Source organism: Rhea pennata, chromosome 5 (genome assembly GCF_028389875.1).
Source record: "Rhea pennata isolate bPtePen1 chromosome 5, bPtePen1.pri, whole genome shotgun sequence".
In the NCBI taxonomy this organism is placed as follows: Eukaryota; Metazoa; Chordata; class Aves; order Rheiformes; family Rheidae; genus Rhea; species Rhea pennata.
This window is the reverse complement of record NC_084667.1, coordinates 13,000,570-13,019,201: the sequence shown is the minus strand read 5'-3', so window position 1 is coordinate 13,019,201 and position 18,632 is coordinate 13,000,570. Positions and strand designations below refer to the sequence as shown.

At 47.4% G+C, this 18,632-nt stretch overlaps 1 protein-coding gene across 4 annotated transcripts in view; it reads right to left on the bottom strand.

Moving 5' to 3' along the window:
- Window positions 1-7,531: 7,531 nt before the first annotated feature.
- SUSD6 (sushi domain containing 6) overlaps window positions 7,532-18,632 on the bottom strand; it is an 86,699-nt gene continuing 75,598 nt past the window's right edge. For all 4 annotated transcript variants that reach the window (XM_062576928.1, XM_062576929.1, XM_062576930.1 and 1 more), the window contains 3 exons: window positions 17,332-17,470; window positions 15,215-15,636; window positions 7,532-13,385 (listed from right to left, as the gene is read on the bottom strand). In XM_062576928.1, coding sequence (XP_062432912.1) covers window positions 13,360-13,385; window positions 15,215-15,636; window positions 17,332-17,470 — 587 coding nt within the window. In that variant the 3' untranslated portion in view covers window positions 7,532-13,359. The remainder of the gene's footprint in view (window positions 13,386-15,214; window positions 15,637-17,331; window positions 17,471-18,632) is intronic.

Here is an 18,632-nt window from a genome sequence, read left to right as displayed (position 1 = left end):
TGCAGATGTACAGGCTTGCTGCAGTTTCCAGTGTATTTTTAGAAGCAAAGACGCAGTAAAACACATGATTATCGTGGCCATCATCTAGACCCACTGTCTTGGTTACATTTTTCCCTGTTTCCTCTGACATCCAACATCCCACACCAGGACGGCACAGCTCTGGCTGTGAGGGCAGCAGCTCTTCACCATTCCTGCCTCCGGCTGCTCAGATGGGGAATTTGCCTGGATTGGGAAACCGAGCCAACTAAAAAGAAGCACTTGCCTCAAGCCCCAGTGTTTCTGTCAGGTCACTCTCCTAGCAGAAAGGTTCCCCGCGCAGCCATGGGCACGTGTACAGTGCCCTCTCCATCTCGTCGGCACAGGGCGCTGGATGGGGGGGTCACAGAGAGCTGCTCAAGCCACGCTGCTGCTGCTCATCTGACGGCACCCTCGAGGCAAGGCTGCTCTGTCCCTGTTTCGCTGCGGTCTTGATTTTGCCCCTGGCTGGGTGAAGGCAGCCAAGCCGCTTCAGAAAATCATGTGAGTGCATGTGCAGAGCTCCCCTACTTGTCTCTTAGTGCTGAGAACCGGGGGTGCAGCAGATTTCCTGCAGCCTGGCTTGTGGCAGAGGGATACGTGCAATTTGGCCTGCATTGCGAAGCAAGTATTTCCCCACGTTGCCCTCCTCCCCCTGCAGCAGGCGGGTTCGTTTGCCACACCAGCAGCCAGCACCCACGCTGGATGCAAACCAGCGAGTGGAAACCTGCAGCACCCGTTTGCCTGAGATTGCTGCTCGTGATCTCCCTTTCTGTCCACACCAAGTCACCTATGGAGCTATCTGCAGCCATTCCTGATCTCCTTTGCATCCAGACAAGGCTCCAAATTGCAATGTTTGGTTTTAGGCAGCTGCTCGCGGTTGCAGGCTGGGACCTGCTGCCTTGAGCACCCCGCTGGGAAGCGGGCTGGGAGCTGCCCGTGCCGGCCGGGCCGGGTGCGCGGCGCTCCCGGGCCAGGGCTCGCCGCGGGCTGCAGAGCCGCCTCCTCCCAGGGCGCTAGTGCAGCGCGTTTGCTGCCTGCCTCCCCGCGCTTTTCTCCGCCGTTGAACGCTAGATGGTGGCGTTTCACCACCAGATGCTCGTGGGCAGAAGCTTTGCTGTTCATAACCAGAGCTACATAGGAGCAGCAGTACAAGCACTTACTAACATCACTAGGGCTGCTTGGAAGAGTCTCTCGTTAGCTCCAGTGTCCTGATTAGCGCAGCAATAAATGAGAGTCATTAAGCCACGCTTAAATAAATTCCTTCTGGTAAAGCACCTGTCGCAAACAGCTTGCAGCTTGCCCTGCCCAGCTTGCCGTGATTTCTAAGTACGGCACTTTTAGTAAAGGATTGCTCCACCACCAGTTCTACCCCCAGGTTCCTCGCGAGCCTGGAGATGCTTCCACCTTCCTGATTGCATAGGACGGGGCCTTGCTCCGCGTAACGACAGCGCACCCCATTTGTTACTCACCTGGCGGACCCCTGCCCAGACACTGGTCCCAGGCGCTGCGGGAGCAGGGTGCCTTCCCGGCGTGAGGGCAGCGTTTCAGCAGCAGCAGAGAGGTGCAAAGCTCCAAGCTGCAGCTCAGCACCCCGCCTCGCTCAGCCTGCGCCTGCCAAGCCTGGCATATGCCAATGGGCAGGTGAGGTTTGTGCATGTCTGCTGAGAGACCACCATCGGTTGCCAGCCCCAGAGAGCAAACTGACTTGCACCTTACTGATTTGGCTAATAAGATCTGACCAGGTTGAGGATGATGTCAGGGAAATCAGAGACTATCCCAGGCAGGTGCTGAACTCGCCTTAGAAACACAAACTAAAGAGATCCTCATCACATTAGGTTAGGGTAAATTAGTGCTTCAGACCCTGGGGATGGCACAGCAGCCCCCCCAACCCCAAAGTGCCATGTCTGCATTGCTGGAGGGGCACTCTTTTCCCTCTCTCTCTTTTACATCCCTTCCTGGCCACCTTGACTTGGGTGGGTGTTGATAAGACATTGTTGGATGGGAGTTTTTTTCCTCCAGGAGGAAAGGTCAAGATGCAACAGTACTTTGCATCCTCAAAAATAGACAAAAACATCCCCAGTATGAAATGTTTAAGATGGCCTTGTACAGATGTAGACCCAGGAGATTTGGGCCATTCATAATTGTCTCTGCCAATTGCAGTGAGAAGCTACGAGGCTTTAACCCTTGGTCTCCTTGATGCAGGGACCAGGACTAGGTTGGTAATTGATAAAGCAGCTGAAGCAGCAGTACCTTTGTTCCCTCTTGCATTAGCAAGCAGGAAAAATTCATTCCAGTGTCTTGGAGGTATCCCAGCACCACACATCTTTGCCTCTAGACCCTCCCTTGGTCCATTCTACAGCATTTTTACTACTTCATGCAATTTCTAATTTTGCTACCAAAATGCAGCAAATAGAAATACTAAACTTCTATATGACTCTCTAAGAGTCCCCACTGAGATGTCTTGGTTTGGAAAAGAAGGACATCTATTTGATCCCCCAAGGCACCTCAGGCTCGTTAGCCACAGGCAGGATAGCAAGAGAGTAATTATGTAGCAGGTGCTGCCCTTGTTATTATGCTTCCACTAAGAGGAGAATCAGTATTTCCAAATTGCCATTTAAGTCAGTCATTTTGAGCTCAGCCTGTGCTGAAATAAAAGGGTCATCCTCTGTGCATGACTGCTGGATCATTATCTGCATAAGAAACATGATCCTACTGTTAAAGCGTAGGTCTGGAATGAAGGAAACAGGTTATTAAGATTTATTTTTTTTTTTCTTTCCCTGCCTGCAACATAGCCTTCCTCTATGACCTGGAGAAGGTCATTGCAGTTTTCCATGTCTGGTTTTCCCACCTGTGAGTGGGGACAGCATGAACCTTCCCACCCACTGAGATGCTGTGAAGACAAATTCACAGTTATCTGTAAGGCTTTTGAAAATGCACCAGAGAAGCACAAGAGAGATACTGAACAGCTCTAGCAACATTTCTTTTTGTTTAAAGCTTCCTAGAGGAAGCAATTATTTGGAGCCAGGTTGCATTTAAGAATAAAGATATAGATTTTAGGATGTTAACCAATTTGTCTTCAGATTTTAAGCTGGGTTTGCAAGTCTCCTGGCACAGCTGTTACAGTGCCATTTCTACCATCCTGGGCAGACACCTCATGGAAACAGAGGAAAGCCTTAGGTGCAAGACTGCTGACCTGTCCAACTCACAGGGAAACCTGCATCGTCCCGCAGTGCCCAGTCCCAGGGACAGGGCAGCGCCTGGAGAGCTGAACGAGAATGCAGCCTGTCCCCTCCGGTACCTCCCATATGCAAGGATCGAGCTTCTGTCTCACATCAGGCTTGTTCAAGAGGGCATCACAACCTGAGTTTTCCTCTGCAGGCTCTGCTGTTTCCAAACCTGGCTTCTGGTCTTTTCGACATGGCTCCTTGAGTTTAAAAGCCAGCATTATCTGCCTTCAAAATATGGGCAAGCTGGACCTCTCTAAGAAAGGGCTTGCTTCAGGGGCACAGCATGTCCAGAAGCCGTACAGTGCCAGCAAAGCCAGCTGTGGGCAGCAGCCCTGCTGAGCCAAGCTCTGGCTGTGCAAACACCGTCCTCAGTGGCCACTTACCTGTAAGGAGGGATGCGCGCCGCAGCCAGCTCTGTCCTCCCATCCATGCCCCAGCCACACACTCTGTGCCTGAACACCCAAGTATTGCCATCAGTCCGTATCCTCTTGCCGCAAGGCCTTCATCTTGTCACGGATGTAGCATCAGAAGCCTGAGCTCTGCCTCGCACAAAGCCTGAGCTCTGCGTGGGCCAGGTGACAGCGCTGTCAGAGGACTACCTCCTTACCTCTCCCTCTTGAAGCAGAGGCGTGCTAAAGGCATCCTTGGGGCTCCTGGGCCCTACTGTGTCCCAGCCCCTCCAGCCAAGGTCTCTCTGTAGTTTATTAGTGTCAGGAATTTACTGGTGAACTTCATCCTCCCACAAAAGAAACAAAATCTGCAAGTCTGTTATGTGAATTTGTCCTTTTCCTGCACCTCCGGATGTCAGCACAGGTCCAAGAGAGACTGTTAGCAGTTTTACCAAGTACTGAGCTGGGCTGGGTGCAGGCAGGGCGCCCGGTTGGAGCCTGCTCTGTTCTCCAGGGATAGTGCTCGTAGGGGTCCCTCTGCACAGCCCTGGTGGGTGAGGAATAGCATGCCAAGAGCTCAGCACGGGGCTCACTAGCATGCAGCCACCCTGCTGGCAGGAGGGAAACCCCACACTTTGTGACAGCCTCCAAAAGAGGTCAGAGCCTGGAAAAATTGCAAATGCAGGAGAGATTTCCAGCAGTGGCAAAATAGTGACCCACCAAGGAACAACTTAACAGTATAATCCCTCCGCAAAGCCATCCGATGGTGGGGTTGTGGCATGCAGCAGGCAAGGGTGGCGAGGAAAGGTTCCAGATGCGTTTAATCCTGTTAAAGAGTTAAAGCACATGGCTACAGTCAGGTTGGTGTGTCAATGGTCTTGTGTTCCTGGAAAATCCACACGCACCAGCACGTCCTGTTTGGGATTCAAGTAACACAGGGCAATGACTGGCAGAATGCCTGCTAAGGGAAAGAGCCTGTCTGTCTCCTGTTCCGAGCCAGTTTCCTCAAAACACTTCTGTGGCAGGATCAATTTCTTTGTGGCTTGGCTGCTTTTCTGGAAAACAAGGTGTCCTCTGCCTGCCCTAGCCTTTCCTCCTTTAGCCAAAGCGCCAGCTGCTAAGGAAGATTTTGCAGACCACCCACTCCAGGCATGGGACTTCACTGAGGCTTTCCCCCAGGCATAGATGTTTCTTGCTACAGGTGTCACCTTGCAAACCCAAGGTAACACATCATTTCCAATATTTCTAACAGATAAAAGCTGCAAAACAACAAAAAAAAAAATTTGTCTACTCCTGGCTGCCAGAGGTGCTGCAGCAGGAGATCACAGACCCATCCAAAAAAAAAAAAAAAGAACTATACGAATAGTGGTTTAAAAGCAATTCCTGAAGCAATCAACTCTCACATGCTACCTGTCTGCTGTAGTAATGCCCACACAGGCCATAGAGCTTTTTTCACAGTGGCAAAACTATAGCAAGATTAATGAGCTGTGTGGGAAAGATTTAAAGAATAAATGGAAGATGCCATATGACAAGGAAGGCAGACATCACTTCTTCCCTTTTGTTTAACTTGCCGCTTCCTGCGCAAAGAAAACGAAAAAAAAAAATCCATGAAGGCATACAAAATTCTTGTAACGTTTTTCAGGACTTTACTTTGGACAAGTTGGCCAAAGTGATCGCCTCTCTCCTTCCCTCTTACGCTATTGATACATTCCCTTAAAGGAAACTCCCTCTCACAGGTGTACTTGCCTCGAAGAGCAACATTATCTTAGGTCTCCAAGTGGCACAAGTAATAGAAGGGCTCTGCATGGCCTTTGAGCACTAGCAGGACAAGTAGGTCTCCGTTCCTCTGCGCTTTCCAACTCTACCATCCTCCCAGTGCAAGAAAAGGGACTCCAATGCTAAGCATTGCTGAAAGATCACAGCCCTTAGATTTTCTTCGTTCCTGCAGGAGAACTGAGGAATCCTAAAACTTACTGGAACAGAGGCCCAGGCTTCATACAGAGAGCAAGCAGCAGAGACATCTGTGTTAAGGAAATAACAGGGACCTGCAATCAGGTCAGCTGGCTGGAGCAGCCTGGAGATTTTAGGGAATTCAGACAAGGACCTATATGACCAGGAAAACATGCCTCCTGCCACTTTTTTTTTTGTGATAGTCACTGTTTTGTTTAGCCGGCTGCACGTTAAGTATCTTCTACAGAAAAGGAATTTCGAATGTTAAGAAAGGAAGAGCTGCAACAAAAGGCCAATCTGCAGGGAGCCATGCACTTCTGCCTTCTTTAGGTGGACAGATGACTTTCCATCCACACACTGTAGAGGTGTGACCCAAGCCCAAATGCTTTTCAGCTACAACTCCCATAGCTCCAAAACGCAGCTGAGAAACTCTTTCTAGCCCTTTATTCTCTGTCACCAAAACTTTCTTCCAAAATTCCCCACTACCCTTTCCCCAGCCACCGACGAAGGTTTTCACACGAGCATCCCTTTCCTCCCCATCCCTCGCAGTCCCTGCCCGCAGGAGCGCCGCGGCGGCACAGGGAGCGCCGAGCCTACGCGTGCCTTGCGGCGACAGCCCGCACGGTGAAATGGGACGGTCTGTACCCAGCCCGGACTCTGAACTCAGACTGGCACGATCCATATCCACATCCCTGAAAGATCTCTCCAATGCTTCCTATGCTATCCTGCTGCCTGATCTGATACTATACTGATCCTCCTTGGATCACTATTTGGACAATGAGAACTCTCTCTCCTCTTAAAAATACCACCCTCTTCATATATACGCTTTCTTCATTATTTAGCTTCAGATTAATTAGCCATTTATTATATTAAACCCTTCTTCCTTGCAAAAGTCCTCTCTCAGTGTGAATCACCTCTCTAAAAGCCTTCTTCCCGCTCCCCTTTCTCGCTGTTAACAACTTGGCCCATCTTCCCTGGCATACTGTTCTTAAAGCTTACACCGATCGATGGAAATACTGCAGCAACTATCAGCTGTTCCAGCCGTAGCAGTTAATGCAGGTTCCACATCCAGCAAACAGGACCATAAGAGAAGTACCCGCAAGCACTTCAGGCACGCTCCTCGCACGCAACTTCTCTTCTTGCATCAAATTCAGACCCAGCCTCTTCCCCCCTCCCCTCGGAGCCCTCCCAGCTCACTTCTTGCACCACGTTCAGCCCCTCCGCCTGCGCGGCTGGCGCCTTGCTCCCCGCGCCCGCCTCCCCCGCCTGCTCCTGCTGCTGCTGGAGAGCCAGGCGACGGGCTGCCCCCCCGTCCCACCTCCCACCCTTCCGCCGTCGCTGACCGATGAGAGCTGCTAGCTCTGAAGTGACGCAGCCCACACGGGCGGCGCTTGATCCGGGGCAGCAGGGGAGGGCCCAGAGCGCTCGTGGGGTCTCCCCCCTCCGCACTGCTAAGTTGCTGCGCATCCCTAGTGCTATAGAAATTAGAGGCAAACAAAGCCCTCGCCCAGCCTCACGAAGCGAGTCTGCACATCAGACCGGGGCACTGCCCAGGCAGGCCAAGGAGCACCTGCGAAAAAGCTGCCGCCGCCAGTGCCATCCAAGAGGTGGAGCAGGAAACGGGCCCGGGGGGCGCGCAGGCGACCACAGCCCTCGGGACGGCCGGCAGCCAGCAGCGGCGGCCTCACCCGACGCCTTCGCGATTATACACAGGCACGCGAAGAGCGGCCTTGGATTTCCGAGTGCAGTGTATTTGGGGAAACAAAACACTCCTCCTGAGACTGCGCAACCTCTGCCCCCCTCTGCCCCCCAATCCCCACCGAGGCATTCGAACCTCATGCTGATCTCCGCGTGGAAGGCGCTGCACTTGTGCAACGTGGGCACTAAAGAGCTGCTACATCTCCACTCCGTAAAGCCCAAGCAGTTAAATACACAAGAGTTCATAGCTTCACTTCAAAAGATTTTTTTTTTTAATTTAGAAATGCAGTTATATACATAGAACAATTAAATTAAACTTTGTACAAATATTAAAATACTATCTTCACACCCACTGCAATGTACAGGATACCAGAAAATATATATAAAATAAAGCAAAATAAAACTGATTGAGTGACATCCTGCACAGCATCAATTATGGTTTTGTTTTTTAAACCCACATATATATGGAGTACCATTCTGCAAATAATTCCATAGTGGTGCAATTCAGGTTAAAACAAAACAAAACAAAAAACACAACCAAACAGGAAAAAAAGATTAATGCACTGAAGGCAACCAAGCTCCCCTTGCATTTGCATCAGCAACTACTGGCAGTCTACCCACCGCATCACAGGACACCCGCTCCACGGACAGCTCAGTGTTTTCATCTTTCTGAATTAAGTGAAGTTGAAAATCAGAACTAAAACATCTTCCTGTACTACTCAGTTGCTTCTGTCCTGGGGTGAGCAAGGACAGAAGCAAAAGCACAGCTTACGCAAAGCATATGCAGAGCATCAGCAGAATCCACTCCAGTGGGTGCACATTTTTACAGATATATATAATCTCCGCACGTAATCTGCAGAAGGCCAAGTTCAGAAGCGGTGCTGGACTCTGAGCCCGGAAGAGAAGTGTGGGAAATTGCATGCTTCCCGCCCCGTGGGGGGGCAGGAGGAGGGGCCGGATACTCAGGACAGTAACTCTTGCGTTGGTATGAACACTGTTCTGAGTACGGCTGGAAGAGGGTTTATTTCCTGTATAAAAATACTCCTTAAAACAAGCCTGCTCTAAGAAACTTCTCTGCACTTGCAAAGCCTCTCATACAGAATAAATGTTCTCAAAGTTCCTCTGCACTCAAAGCTTCTCACACAGAACAAACCGAACCTGCCGCTCGCTCCAAGTTCCGCAGGGGCTGGGCTGAGGAAGGATGCGGGGCGCGTGGAAAACGGATGGGATGCGTTGCATTTATTTACAGGAACCAGAAAGTGAAATAGCTTAGGTATCTGGATGGAGTAAAAGGGCAGATTTTTTTTTTTTTTTTTTTTTTTTTTTTAAACAGTTGCCATCAGAACAGTAAAAGCAGGTTTGGCAAATACGCTCTAGAAAGGTCAGCAAGGAAATCTCAGTATGTCCAACTAGTTGCATGTTATCATTTTTCATACAGCAAGCCTGCTGGTGCCTGCGAGATTATCTAGGCAAAGAGCAGCTTCCTTACAGCTAGCTATGGATGCACTGGCTCCATTAAGCACAGAGGTACGTTGCAGGCTAATCCTAGCTCTTCCTCGCTCCCCTTTCTTCTTGTGTTCCTTCTTCTGTACTGCGAATGATTTACTCACCTTCCTAGGTTATTTCCAATGGCTGGGGCTGTTGCTCTTCCCTCACCCCACTCCTCAATACAACCCAAATCATCTACTCTGGGAGTAGTATGTTCCCTCCCCCAACAACTGGAGTATGTTTATTCCTCACACAGTTGACTTCTATATGTGCTGAAATACCAAATAAATGCACTAAGCTCTACTCCTTTCCAAATTCATGGAGTTTTAACTCAGTAACAATTCCATAGGCTCCCATACTGCAAAACGTCCCTCCTTCTGGCTTCATTTTTTAACCACTTCTACACTTAATGCTGGGGAGATGCAAGCTATTAAAAACAAACAAACTAACCAACCAACCAGGTCACAAAACCATTTCTCTTGCCAAAGCTGCTGACCCCTTCCGAGGTGACTGAAGGCACTGACACAATCCAAGCTGGCTCATCACTTGATCTGAGCCTCATGACGCAGACCCCGACAGGAGACTGCTCCATTCCTCATGGGTTACTTTCAGCTTCACTTTCTGGTTCTCTTAGACTGGTCCAGTTCTGTAACGCTTGGGTTGTAAACATTGCAGTAGTTTGTATTTTGTTCCAAAAACCCACGTAACTCAAAGCAAGCAAGGAGGTTTTTCTATTGCACATAGTATTTTGTGAATTTCTGAAATGCTCTTTTAATTTTCTAACCTATCTGATTCTTAAACAAACCCATGAAAAACAAACAAAATCTTTAAATAAGTGTTATTTTGAATTTTCCAATGTAACTAAATCATTTTAATGTTGTTGTTAAACATCTCAGAGTCCAGCAAGTATGACAGAATGAGATGATTATGGAGGGAGTGTTAAATAAGAAAAAATGCCTCCCTTTGAGTTCTGTTGCCAGGCACAGGTGGGAAAAGAGGTAAGGAAGTGGTGGCCCCATCAATAAGGAAAAAAAAAAAAAAGAAAGAAAAACAAAACCCCAACCCATCCACTATGTTGCCTCTTACAAAGCTGACCCCTGCCGTACATTGAGATCCAGGCTGCATCTACCTATGACTACTATCAGAGAGGACACACTCTTTGCTTAGAGGTAATGAACGCTCCTGAGATAGAACAGAGCTCACGACTGAGGATCTTGAAGTCTCAGTCCTTGCTCCAGTGAATAAAGACAGGAGTGTGCGGTTTAGTTCGTCTTTCTGAATCTCTGCCCGAAGACTTCTCAATCCTTTGGCCTCCACAGAATTAAAACAAGTACTAGTGATTAACAATCACTGGATAATCAATAAATAAGATGAAATCGGCCTCCCTTCCCTTTCCTTTCAAAAGGATTATCAAGAAAAAATAACTCTTGAGGTTCCACTCTCAACGACTCTACCTTATTTTACATGACAATAAACTCCAAAGCTGAGGACTTGGGAAAGAGAAATGTGGTAATTCACAAGCTGTATATTCACGTTGTGGCTTGCACAGGTCCTAAAGGCCCATTTCCACATGGCACTGTTGCTGCAGCGGTCAAGGCCACCAGGAGAGCCAGCCGGGGTTGCAAGCCAGCACAGCAGGGACACCAGCTTAAGCCACAAGCAGCACGTTTTTACCCTCTTAGCAAGCCAAGAGATGTTGACTGTTTAGGCCTGATCACAAGGTCTACGCCTACACTTATGTTTCCCTCCACCTACATTTTTTTCTTTTTTTGGAAAACCATTTCCCACAATTTCTATAAATGAAACCAAAGTATAGCACGTCTTCTTTGCAGCTTCCTTCTCCTCCCCACCCAAATTGAAATTTTTCTCCCAAACTGGTGGCTGATCACCTTACAACAGCAGCGTAAGGAGGCACGGCCACTCGGTAGATGCTCGTTGCTAGTTGAGTGTGCGATCACTTCTTCCACCAACCCAGCACTACACTGAGTTCAGGACTGTACCTTGCACGAAGACGGCATGCACCTGGCTTCTGCACCTCTGCTGTTGGGGCAGCTAAGTCTAAGTAGATAGGTCCTTAAACTATGTAAAGAGCAATTCCTCCTACTCCGTTCTCACTACGAAGCAGGAACAAGGTCATATATTCTTCCCTTCCCACTATACACTCTCTCACTCCCTCCAGGTGCTTTGATAAAACCAGTGAATGAGAAACTGCTCAAAATTACATCATTTCTTAAGGCAGGAATTAAAAACTAAGAACATTCCCATACTGTTATTTTCTAAACTTTTAACACCAGATGGGTAAATAACATTTACCCTCTACACTGCTTAAAGTTGAAACGTTAAAGCCCTATGTAAAATGACATGGAGTTTTCATCATCCAAACTGAACAAAAAACCCAAACTCAAACAAACTGAATTTATCAAAATCTTGTGTTAGCCTAAGATATGAGCAGCAGGGAAGGAAGTTACAATACTGAATTTTTAATTTAATAATGTCCTTCTAAAACAAGGATAGGGAAAATAGCACTCTTCCATCCACAGGTATGTGCTGTCCCAGCTGTCCTAAGAATTAACACTAACTAGAGCAGGAGCAGCAGGCAGATGGCTGGATACCATGGCCAATCCATATTTCCAGGAACTGGATCAAAGCCACAGTCTTAACGCCTAAAAAAACCCCAGAAGTGTCATGTCACTTTTACCAAGTGCTGTGACAGTCTGTTCCCAGAGCAACAAGGATGAGCACTGAGTATCATAAAACAGAAGCCCTGTTCACCTGTATATTACCACGTAACGTGTAAGGCCACGACATTTTGTTCCTTCAACACAATGAGAATTTAGCAGCTTCTCACAGGGCATGCGCTGCCTTGGTTGCCTCAAAGCAGTTTTGAGGAGGTACACACATCTTTCTAAGCAGCTTAATCTTCTGCTGAAACCAGTTCCAAGGCATACTGTTTCCAGACCACCCCACTGAACCCTGCAACTACCACAGTGTTTTTTGTTTGGCTCACCCATCCCACAGCGATCAGGACACACTGATCTGCCATAGGTAACTGTGGGGTAAGGACATATACATACCTTAAAACAATCTTTAATACCTTAAAACAATCTTTCATATTTTTGTTCTGAAATAAATTGTGATATCTTCTGACACCACTGACCAAATGTAGCCAACCTTCCTTCACAGCGACGGGCAACCATGCAATATTTAGGAGAGACTTTACAAAGCCCTTTGATCCCCAGCCACAAGGAAGAAACTGTTCTGTGTAGGCCCACTAAAGGTTAAAACTGCAGAGACTGACTATATGAAGCTAGGAAAACACACTAGCCATTTGGATGGTAGTTATCCAGGATTCAAGTACTCAGGTACCTAGTATGGCAATGTAATTTGGGATTGCACCCAAACTTACTACACACAGGCATTTTTCTCCTGACAGTTTCAAACACAAGAACTTCTACCAGGTTACATCCGAAAAGCATTACTTCTGCCTGAAGACCTGCACAAGGGGAACCCAAGCAATAGCGCAGAACAACCTTAGTAACTGGAAAAGCTTTTTAAGACACACAACATATTCAGAAGAAAAGGGCCACAAATCAGGTTCCAGTCCTGATGTCTAAGTGAATGCAACTAACTCACAATTAACGTAGGCTTGGTTAACTGGAAGTCAAATCCTCCTGTCTTGTTTATAAATGTGTTCCTTTCTGGACCCTGCTGACCAGTGGCCACCATGGCTCTCCCACAATCTACCATCAGGAGCTGCTCCAGCACCAGACCAAAGCCAAAAGCGTTGTCTTGTCTGCAGGACAGTCACAGTCCCAGCTTCCAGCACAGCTGAGTGGACTGCACTGGTACTGAAGGAAGAAGAGTGAGATTTTCAAGAGTGGACTCTTGTAGAGATGCAATTGCTCTGCTATACCAGAAGGTATTGAGAGAGGCAGAGGGCTTTCCCAAACACTGGACTTCTCTGCCTTCAGAGCTCTAGCAAATCTCAAGGAATTGTTATTGCACAGCTAAGTTATCACACAGCCCATCTCATTCCAGGCACTTCTAGACATCACAAGTTGCCTTGTAACTGGAATCTCTCCTAAGCCCAGATTCAGTCCCATTTGTCCTGCCCTATCAAAGAGGATTCTAGAAAAAGAGCCTATATAATATACATATGTATATATAAACTGTGTCTGCACCCAATGAGCAAGCAGGCTTAGCCCTGCTCTCTGGGCAGCAGAAGGGCTAGAGAGGCTGAGAAGAAGCTGCGACAAGCCGGTGTGAGGAAGAGAAAGGCACAAGAAAAGAGCAGCTCTCCAGAGACTGCTGTCAAACATCTGGCTGGGGAAGAGCAGAGGAGAGCTCAAATCCACTATGTTCCTTGAGCCCCAGATGCAGATGGAATGGGGAAGCCAGCACTGCACCAACCCCACTGGTGCATCCAGGAGGCAACCTGGCAACATCCTTTGGATCTTCAGCTGAGGGGGTCTCTGCTTGGAGGTATCCAGAGCATAGCTTGCGAGGACAGGGAAGGCTGCACAGAGTGCTTCTGTCTTGAGGGGAGGAGAAAAGAGAAATCCATGAAGGCTGGATGAATGCAGCAAGCCTCATGCTTCCTTCAATAACGGAATATCTGGAAAAGGAGAAAAAAAAATGTCAAACTTTATGCAGTTCAACATACACAAGAAAAACTATTACTGAAAGCAAGACAGGCTCCCATGTCTTGCTACTCAGGATATCACTGCATGACCATACAGTGTTCTTCCTCTCATCCTAACACAGTAAAAGGGACCTCTGGAGGGCACTGGTCCAACCTGCCCCTGTGAGCAGGACTAATGCCAGTTCCAGGCTTGAAATTCTCCAAGGAATGAGATTCTACCACCTCTCTTGATGCCTCTTTGGTCATGTCCTACCCCCTAGCAGAATATAGTTTCCTAATGTCCAAACTGAATCTGTCAAGGTGAAACTTGTGGCCATTGCTCCATGTTGCATCATTTAGCATGACTGAGAAGAGTTTGGCTCCACCGACTTTCTAAGCCCCTGCCTAATAATTGTAGTTGGCTATTGGATTGCCCCTCAGCATCATCTTTACCAGATTAAAGAAGCCCAGCTTTCTCAGCCTCTACTCAGGCCCCTGATCATTCTGGCAGCCCTCTACCAAAACTAGTCCATCTCCACGTCCCTCTAGAACTAGGAGTTCTACAACAACGCATAGTATTCCCAGTGCATCCTCACCAGTGCTGTGTAGAGGAGGGTAGCAACTCTCTCCCCGACCACCCCCCCCCCCCAAAAAAAAAATCCACCTTTACCATGACCTTTCTAACCATTTAGTTTCTCAAAATGTCCAAGACAAGAAGTTTCTTGCTATGACAGGCATTATAGGGAACACTGATCACACCTGCTCTCATCTAACTTGAAAAAAACACAATCTCCTGCACAGATGGAGATCCGGTAGCTGCAGCTTCATCATCTTTGCACCAAAAGCACAAACCTCATCGTTTCTGCCGTAACAGGTGATCTGCTCCTATACAACAAGCATTAGAGCCAGTACAGGTTTCTGGGCATTGATAAAAGCAATGCAGTGCAGAAGTAACATCCTCCAGTTTCTGCACTGCAGACATTTTTTGGTAATGCCCACTTTCGGATTCTTGTTTTACAAACTTCACGTTTAACATCCATCTCAGGACTGCTATTGCTGCCCTTCAGTAGAAATCCTGTTTGATTGTTCCTACTGCAAGGGTTCAGAATGGCATCACTAAAGCTGTAGGGCTTGACACTATGGAAAGGAGAAGTTCTGCCCTGACACAGCAGGCTCTGCAAAAGCAACCTTAAGCTGCACCTTCACGACAGCTCTTGCATTCTAATGCTATTCCTTCAGGGTGGAATAGAGAAGCCAGAAGAGTGCAAGATAGACTGAATGTTAAACAACAGACTTGCACCTCTGCCCTATACGATCAGAAGTTCAAGCATATCTCTTTCAGGTCTCCTCATGTGCCAGGGTTGCAGCATTGTACACACTGTGGCAGTAAGCTGCTTATTAAAACAGACCAAAAGTGCAGAAGTCTAAACATCACAAAGGGCTTGTACCCCAACATATCTCCAACTCTAACCCAGCTATAACAGACTAACTTCCATAAATACAGGTGTTTACTACATCTGCACTGTGATGCTGAAGACTGGCATTTCTCTGCTTTGCTAAGACAACGCAAGTGAAGAATTCCATCAAGCTTTCCATACTGTCCTGGGTCCCAGTCCATCAGAAGATATTAGGTCCTTCATGCACATCTACATTGTGTAACATCAAGCCATGGAGACTGGGATACCTCTTTTCAAATGTCCCCCTTGGTACTTGACATCATATGTATGTACATTCTTTACCATTTTCATCCTAGCTGGTCACACTGCAGAAGAACTTACTCTTAACAAGTGTCTCATTCAGCACTCCTCACCCAGGTCACGTACCATCTGTGTATTCCTCAGAGGAAGTGAGTGATAAAAGGCTCTGTATGTCACTGCTTTCTGAGTCTTGGACCTCTTTCTGCATAGGTCTACTACTAGACATGCCAGCTACCCAGGAAGAGGTAGCAGCCTGATGCACAAGAACAGTTTCAGAGCGCTGGGAACCGCTGGCTTCACACAGTCCAGAATGTCCGGGGGCTTCTTCCTCTCTATCAAAGCTATTGCAAGCCCCCTGGTCCTGCTGCTGCATCTCTCTGGCTCCGTTCTGCCCAGCTCCCTCTGACAGCACGATCTGCACCCGGGAATCCGATGGTGGAATGCAGTTTCCTGCGCTGCCATACACTGCTTCTTCGTAGGATGGCAGGGCCACCTGGACACCATCCACCATGATAGAGACCTGATCCCCGGACACACCTTGGTCGCGCCTCAGAAAGAGAAAAAGAAAAATGTTCAGTGTGACTTTTCTCTTCTTATCTATAAAATATATATACACACTGTGAATCCCAGTAACTACCCACTTCTGCCACAGCAGCACTCTAACACTCAGCAATGACTCATCTATAGGAGAACAGGAGAAACCTGGCTGGTGTTTTTCCAAGCTCTTATTATAAGCACGGCCTTGAAGTTCTGCTGTGAATTGCCATAAACACGAGCAAGGGGTGTAATTCAAGGGCCTGATGGATTTTATCTGTAAGAGCTCTGATAAAGAGCCATCTCACCTCACCTGCCTCTATAGCTAAATCTGACAATGATCATGATTCAGACCTCTCTGATGTCACAGCATGCAAAGGAAGAGAACTCAGATAACCACTGATTTCAGTTTGATACACTGCTATATTTTGCAACACCCAGCACTGCCTGTTCCACCACCTTTGCTGCTGGGGAGATAACCTCTGGCAGAGGTGGGGCAGACAGCTCTTAAATCATCCCACTGTGGATCAACCAGGCTTATGAGTCACAGCCTTAAGTTGAGCTTTTCTTGTCCATAATGGTTTGGACTTCTGCAGAAAAGGGCAGATTCCAGGTTCCCCTCTTTCAAGCCTCCTGGCTGCTGGAGAGCCATGCTATCCCTCTTTTTTGGGCAGTCCACAGTGACATTGCTCACTTTGTATGGCAAATGTTACAGCCAGGTCCTTCCTCTCCTCCACAAACCCAGGCCAAGAGAACTTTTCCCCATAGTGGGGAACTATGGCAGATTTGTACATCTAATTAACAAAACTGGCAGAATTCACGATCACAGGATCTGACAGAGTGGGAGAAATACATAAATACCTGGACACTTTGGTAGGGATCATAACCTTCTACATTTGAGGCTAAGGTGAAAAAGAAAACCACTCATTAAATGAGAGGTTAGAATGGTAACCATAGCAGGGCACTACAGACCACAATCCCAGACCACTGCTAGACTGCAGTGGAGAGGTGCCACTGAGGTGTGTAATGTGGCAGTGCTGGGCAGGATGTTCATGCACACAGGTGCTGTATGTCTAGGAAGTCAGAAGGGAGGTGGTGTGGCCAGACCACCTGTGAAACCTAAAGAGCTCTCTGCTTTGTAATTGGAAATGCACAGAAACCAGAAGTTCAAAGCGTCAGGTAAAAAGACAGATGTTATCATAGCCATGTAGCTCTGGGGTTTGTCAGGTCTGATGGCTGAAATAGGAGACAGGAACATTCTGCCTCCTCTTCCCCCTTTCACATCCCTGAAAGGGGAACTGTACTGTCCTCAACCTCTCTCACCATCCTGTCCTTTATAATCTAAATGTAGATTCTATCTCAGTTGATAAAGCTTTTGGCCTGCTGACTATTACAAAAATAGTCTGTTGTAGGAATCAGCCCTTACCTCACTGACCTATGGGGCTGTTCTGGAGATAGGAAGATATAGCAACCAAAAGCAGAGCTTGGCTTACCACGATATAAGAACACACGATAGATCTCTGAGGAAGCTGCAAAGCCCCACAAGGCTACACAGCTTGAAGAAAAATAGTGATGGTGATGAAAGCAGAAGCAGAGAAGCAAGGAGAAAAACTGCTCCAAAATGAAGGCCTAAACCAAATACCTCACTGGTTTTCTGCTGCAAGGAAATAGGATACCTCTGAACCCCTTCAAACCCCAGTTACACTCACCTGCTGTGATGGAATGACTTCAGCTTTGGCTGCAGCAAAACAAAAAGTACGACTAAGAGAAGAATCAGGGCAACGGAGCTTGCTGTGGAGGCCACTATGGAGAGTGTAGGTACTCCAATTGTTGGGGGAGAGTCCTTTTCTACAAATGAAGAGGAATATAAGTTAGAAGGACCCACTCCCTTAAATCACTTCCATAGGGAAGGAGAAAAATTCTTGCCTGCTCTCATGACTTATACTTGGGTGCATGTGTGAGGAGTCCAAGTTTCCTATACAACCAAGGCACAGAGGTAATCTCCTCCAGAGGACAGTTTGGAGCTTCATCTTACTCCTTTCCATCAGCCATACAGAGAAACTAAAATAGACAAAGCTTCTTTGGAAAAAAACACAGAGAAAGCACAAAGAAAGGCAATGCAAGCAAGCCATGGAGGCTGACAGAGGGGAGAAGGTGATAAGGGTCACATTATATATAAATCTTGCTGAGCAACAGTTAAAAAGTGTCCTGATGTCTTCAGCAAGGCACAATAAGCAGGATATTTTAGGCCAAACAATAGGAAAAGTGTCCATATAACAGGTTTTCTTGGCTAAGGCGCAGTCTTGCAAAGAAAGGGGTGGAAATCACCTGGCTTGGTGTATTCAGGGTGCAACAAGCATTCAGTTGTCACAAACATATAACCCAGGGAATAGCGAGGGAAGCCAAGATGTTATTTCAGGATGCTAAGTTTTCAGTATTAGATATATGTGCCCTGCCCACATTACTCCTTCCTACCCTTCCTCTGCAGTCTGCTATCCCTCAGCTGTGTGGTGCAACTGTGTTAAAACCCATTTGGCTTTTAAAGGTCCCTGCAGAACAGGAATAAATTGGGAGTGGACAGAGAACAGCCTGAAGCTTGTACCACTGAGCACTGCATATCATGTCTAGGATGCTATTCCAGTCCTTTCACTCCACTAGAGTACAAAATTGCCTGTATATGTACAGTCTCTGTCCCAGTTTGTGTCTTTGGTAGAGATTTCTCAACAATATATCAGCGTATACTAGCATGTTTCACATTCAGGACATTCCCATGCATGAACTCCTTAATTCCTTTTTGTTACATTCATCACATCCTTCAGGAGCACAGTTCTCAAACTGCAGTGGGATGCAGGGCACATCTGCAGGTGGGGATGAAGGGAAGAAGGGCACTCAAATGGAAGAAAACAAAACCAGAGGACCACTGCTTTTAAGCCTGCAGCCAGAAGTCTATATGCAAAATAGACACCTAAGCTTGCATTTTCCACATCCTGCTTTGCAGTTAAACCTGCTA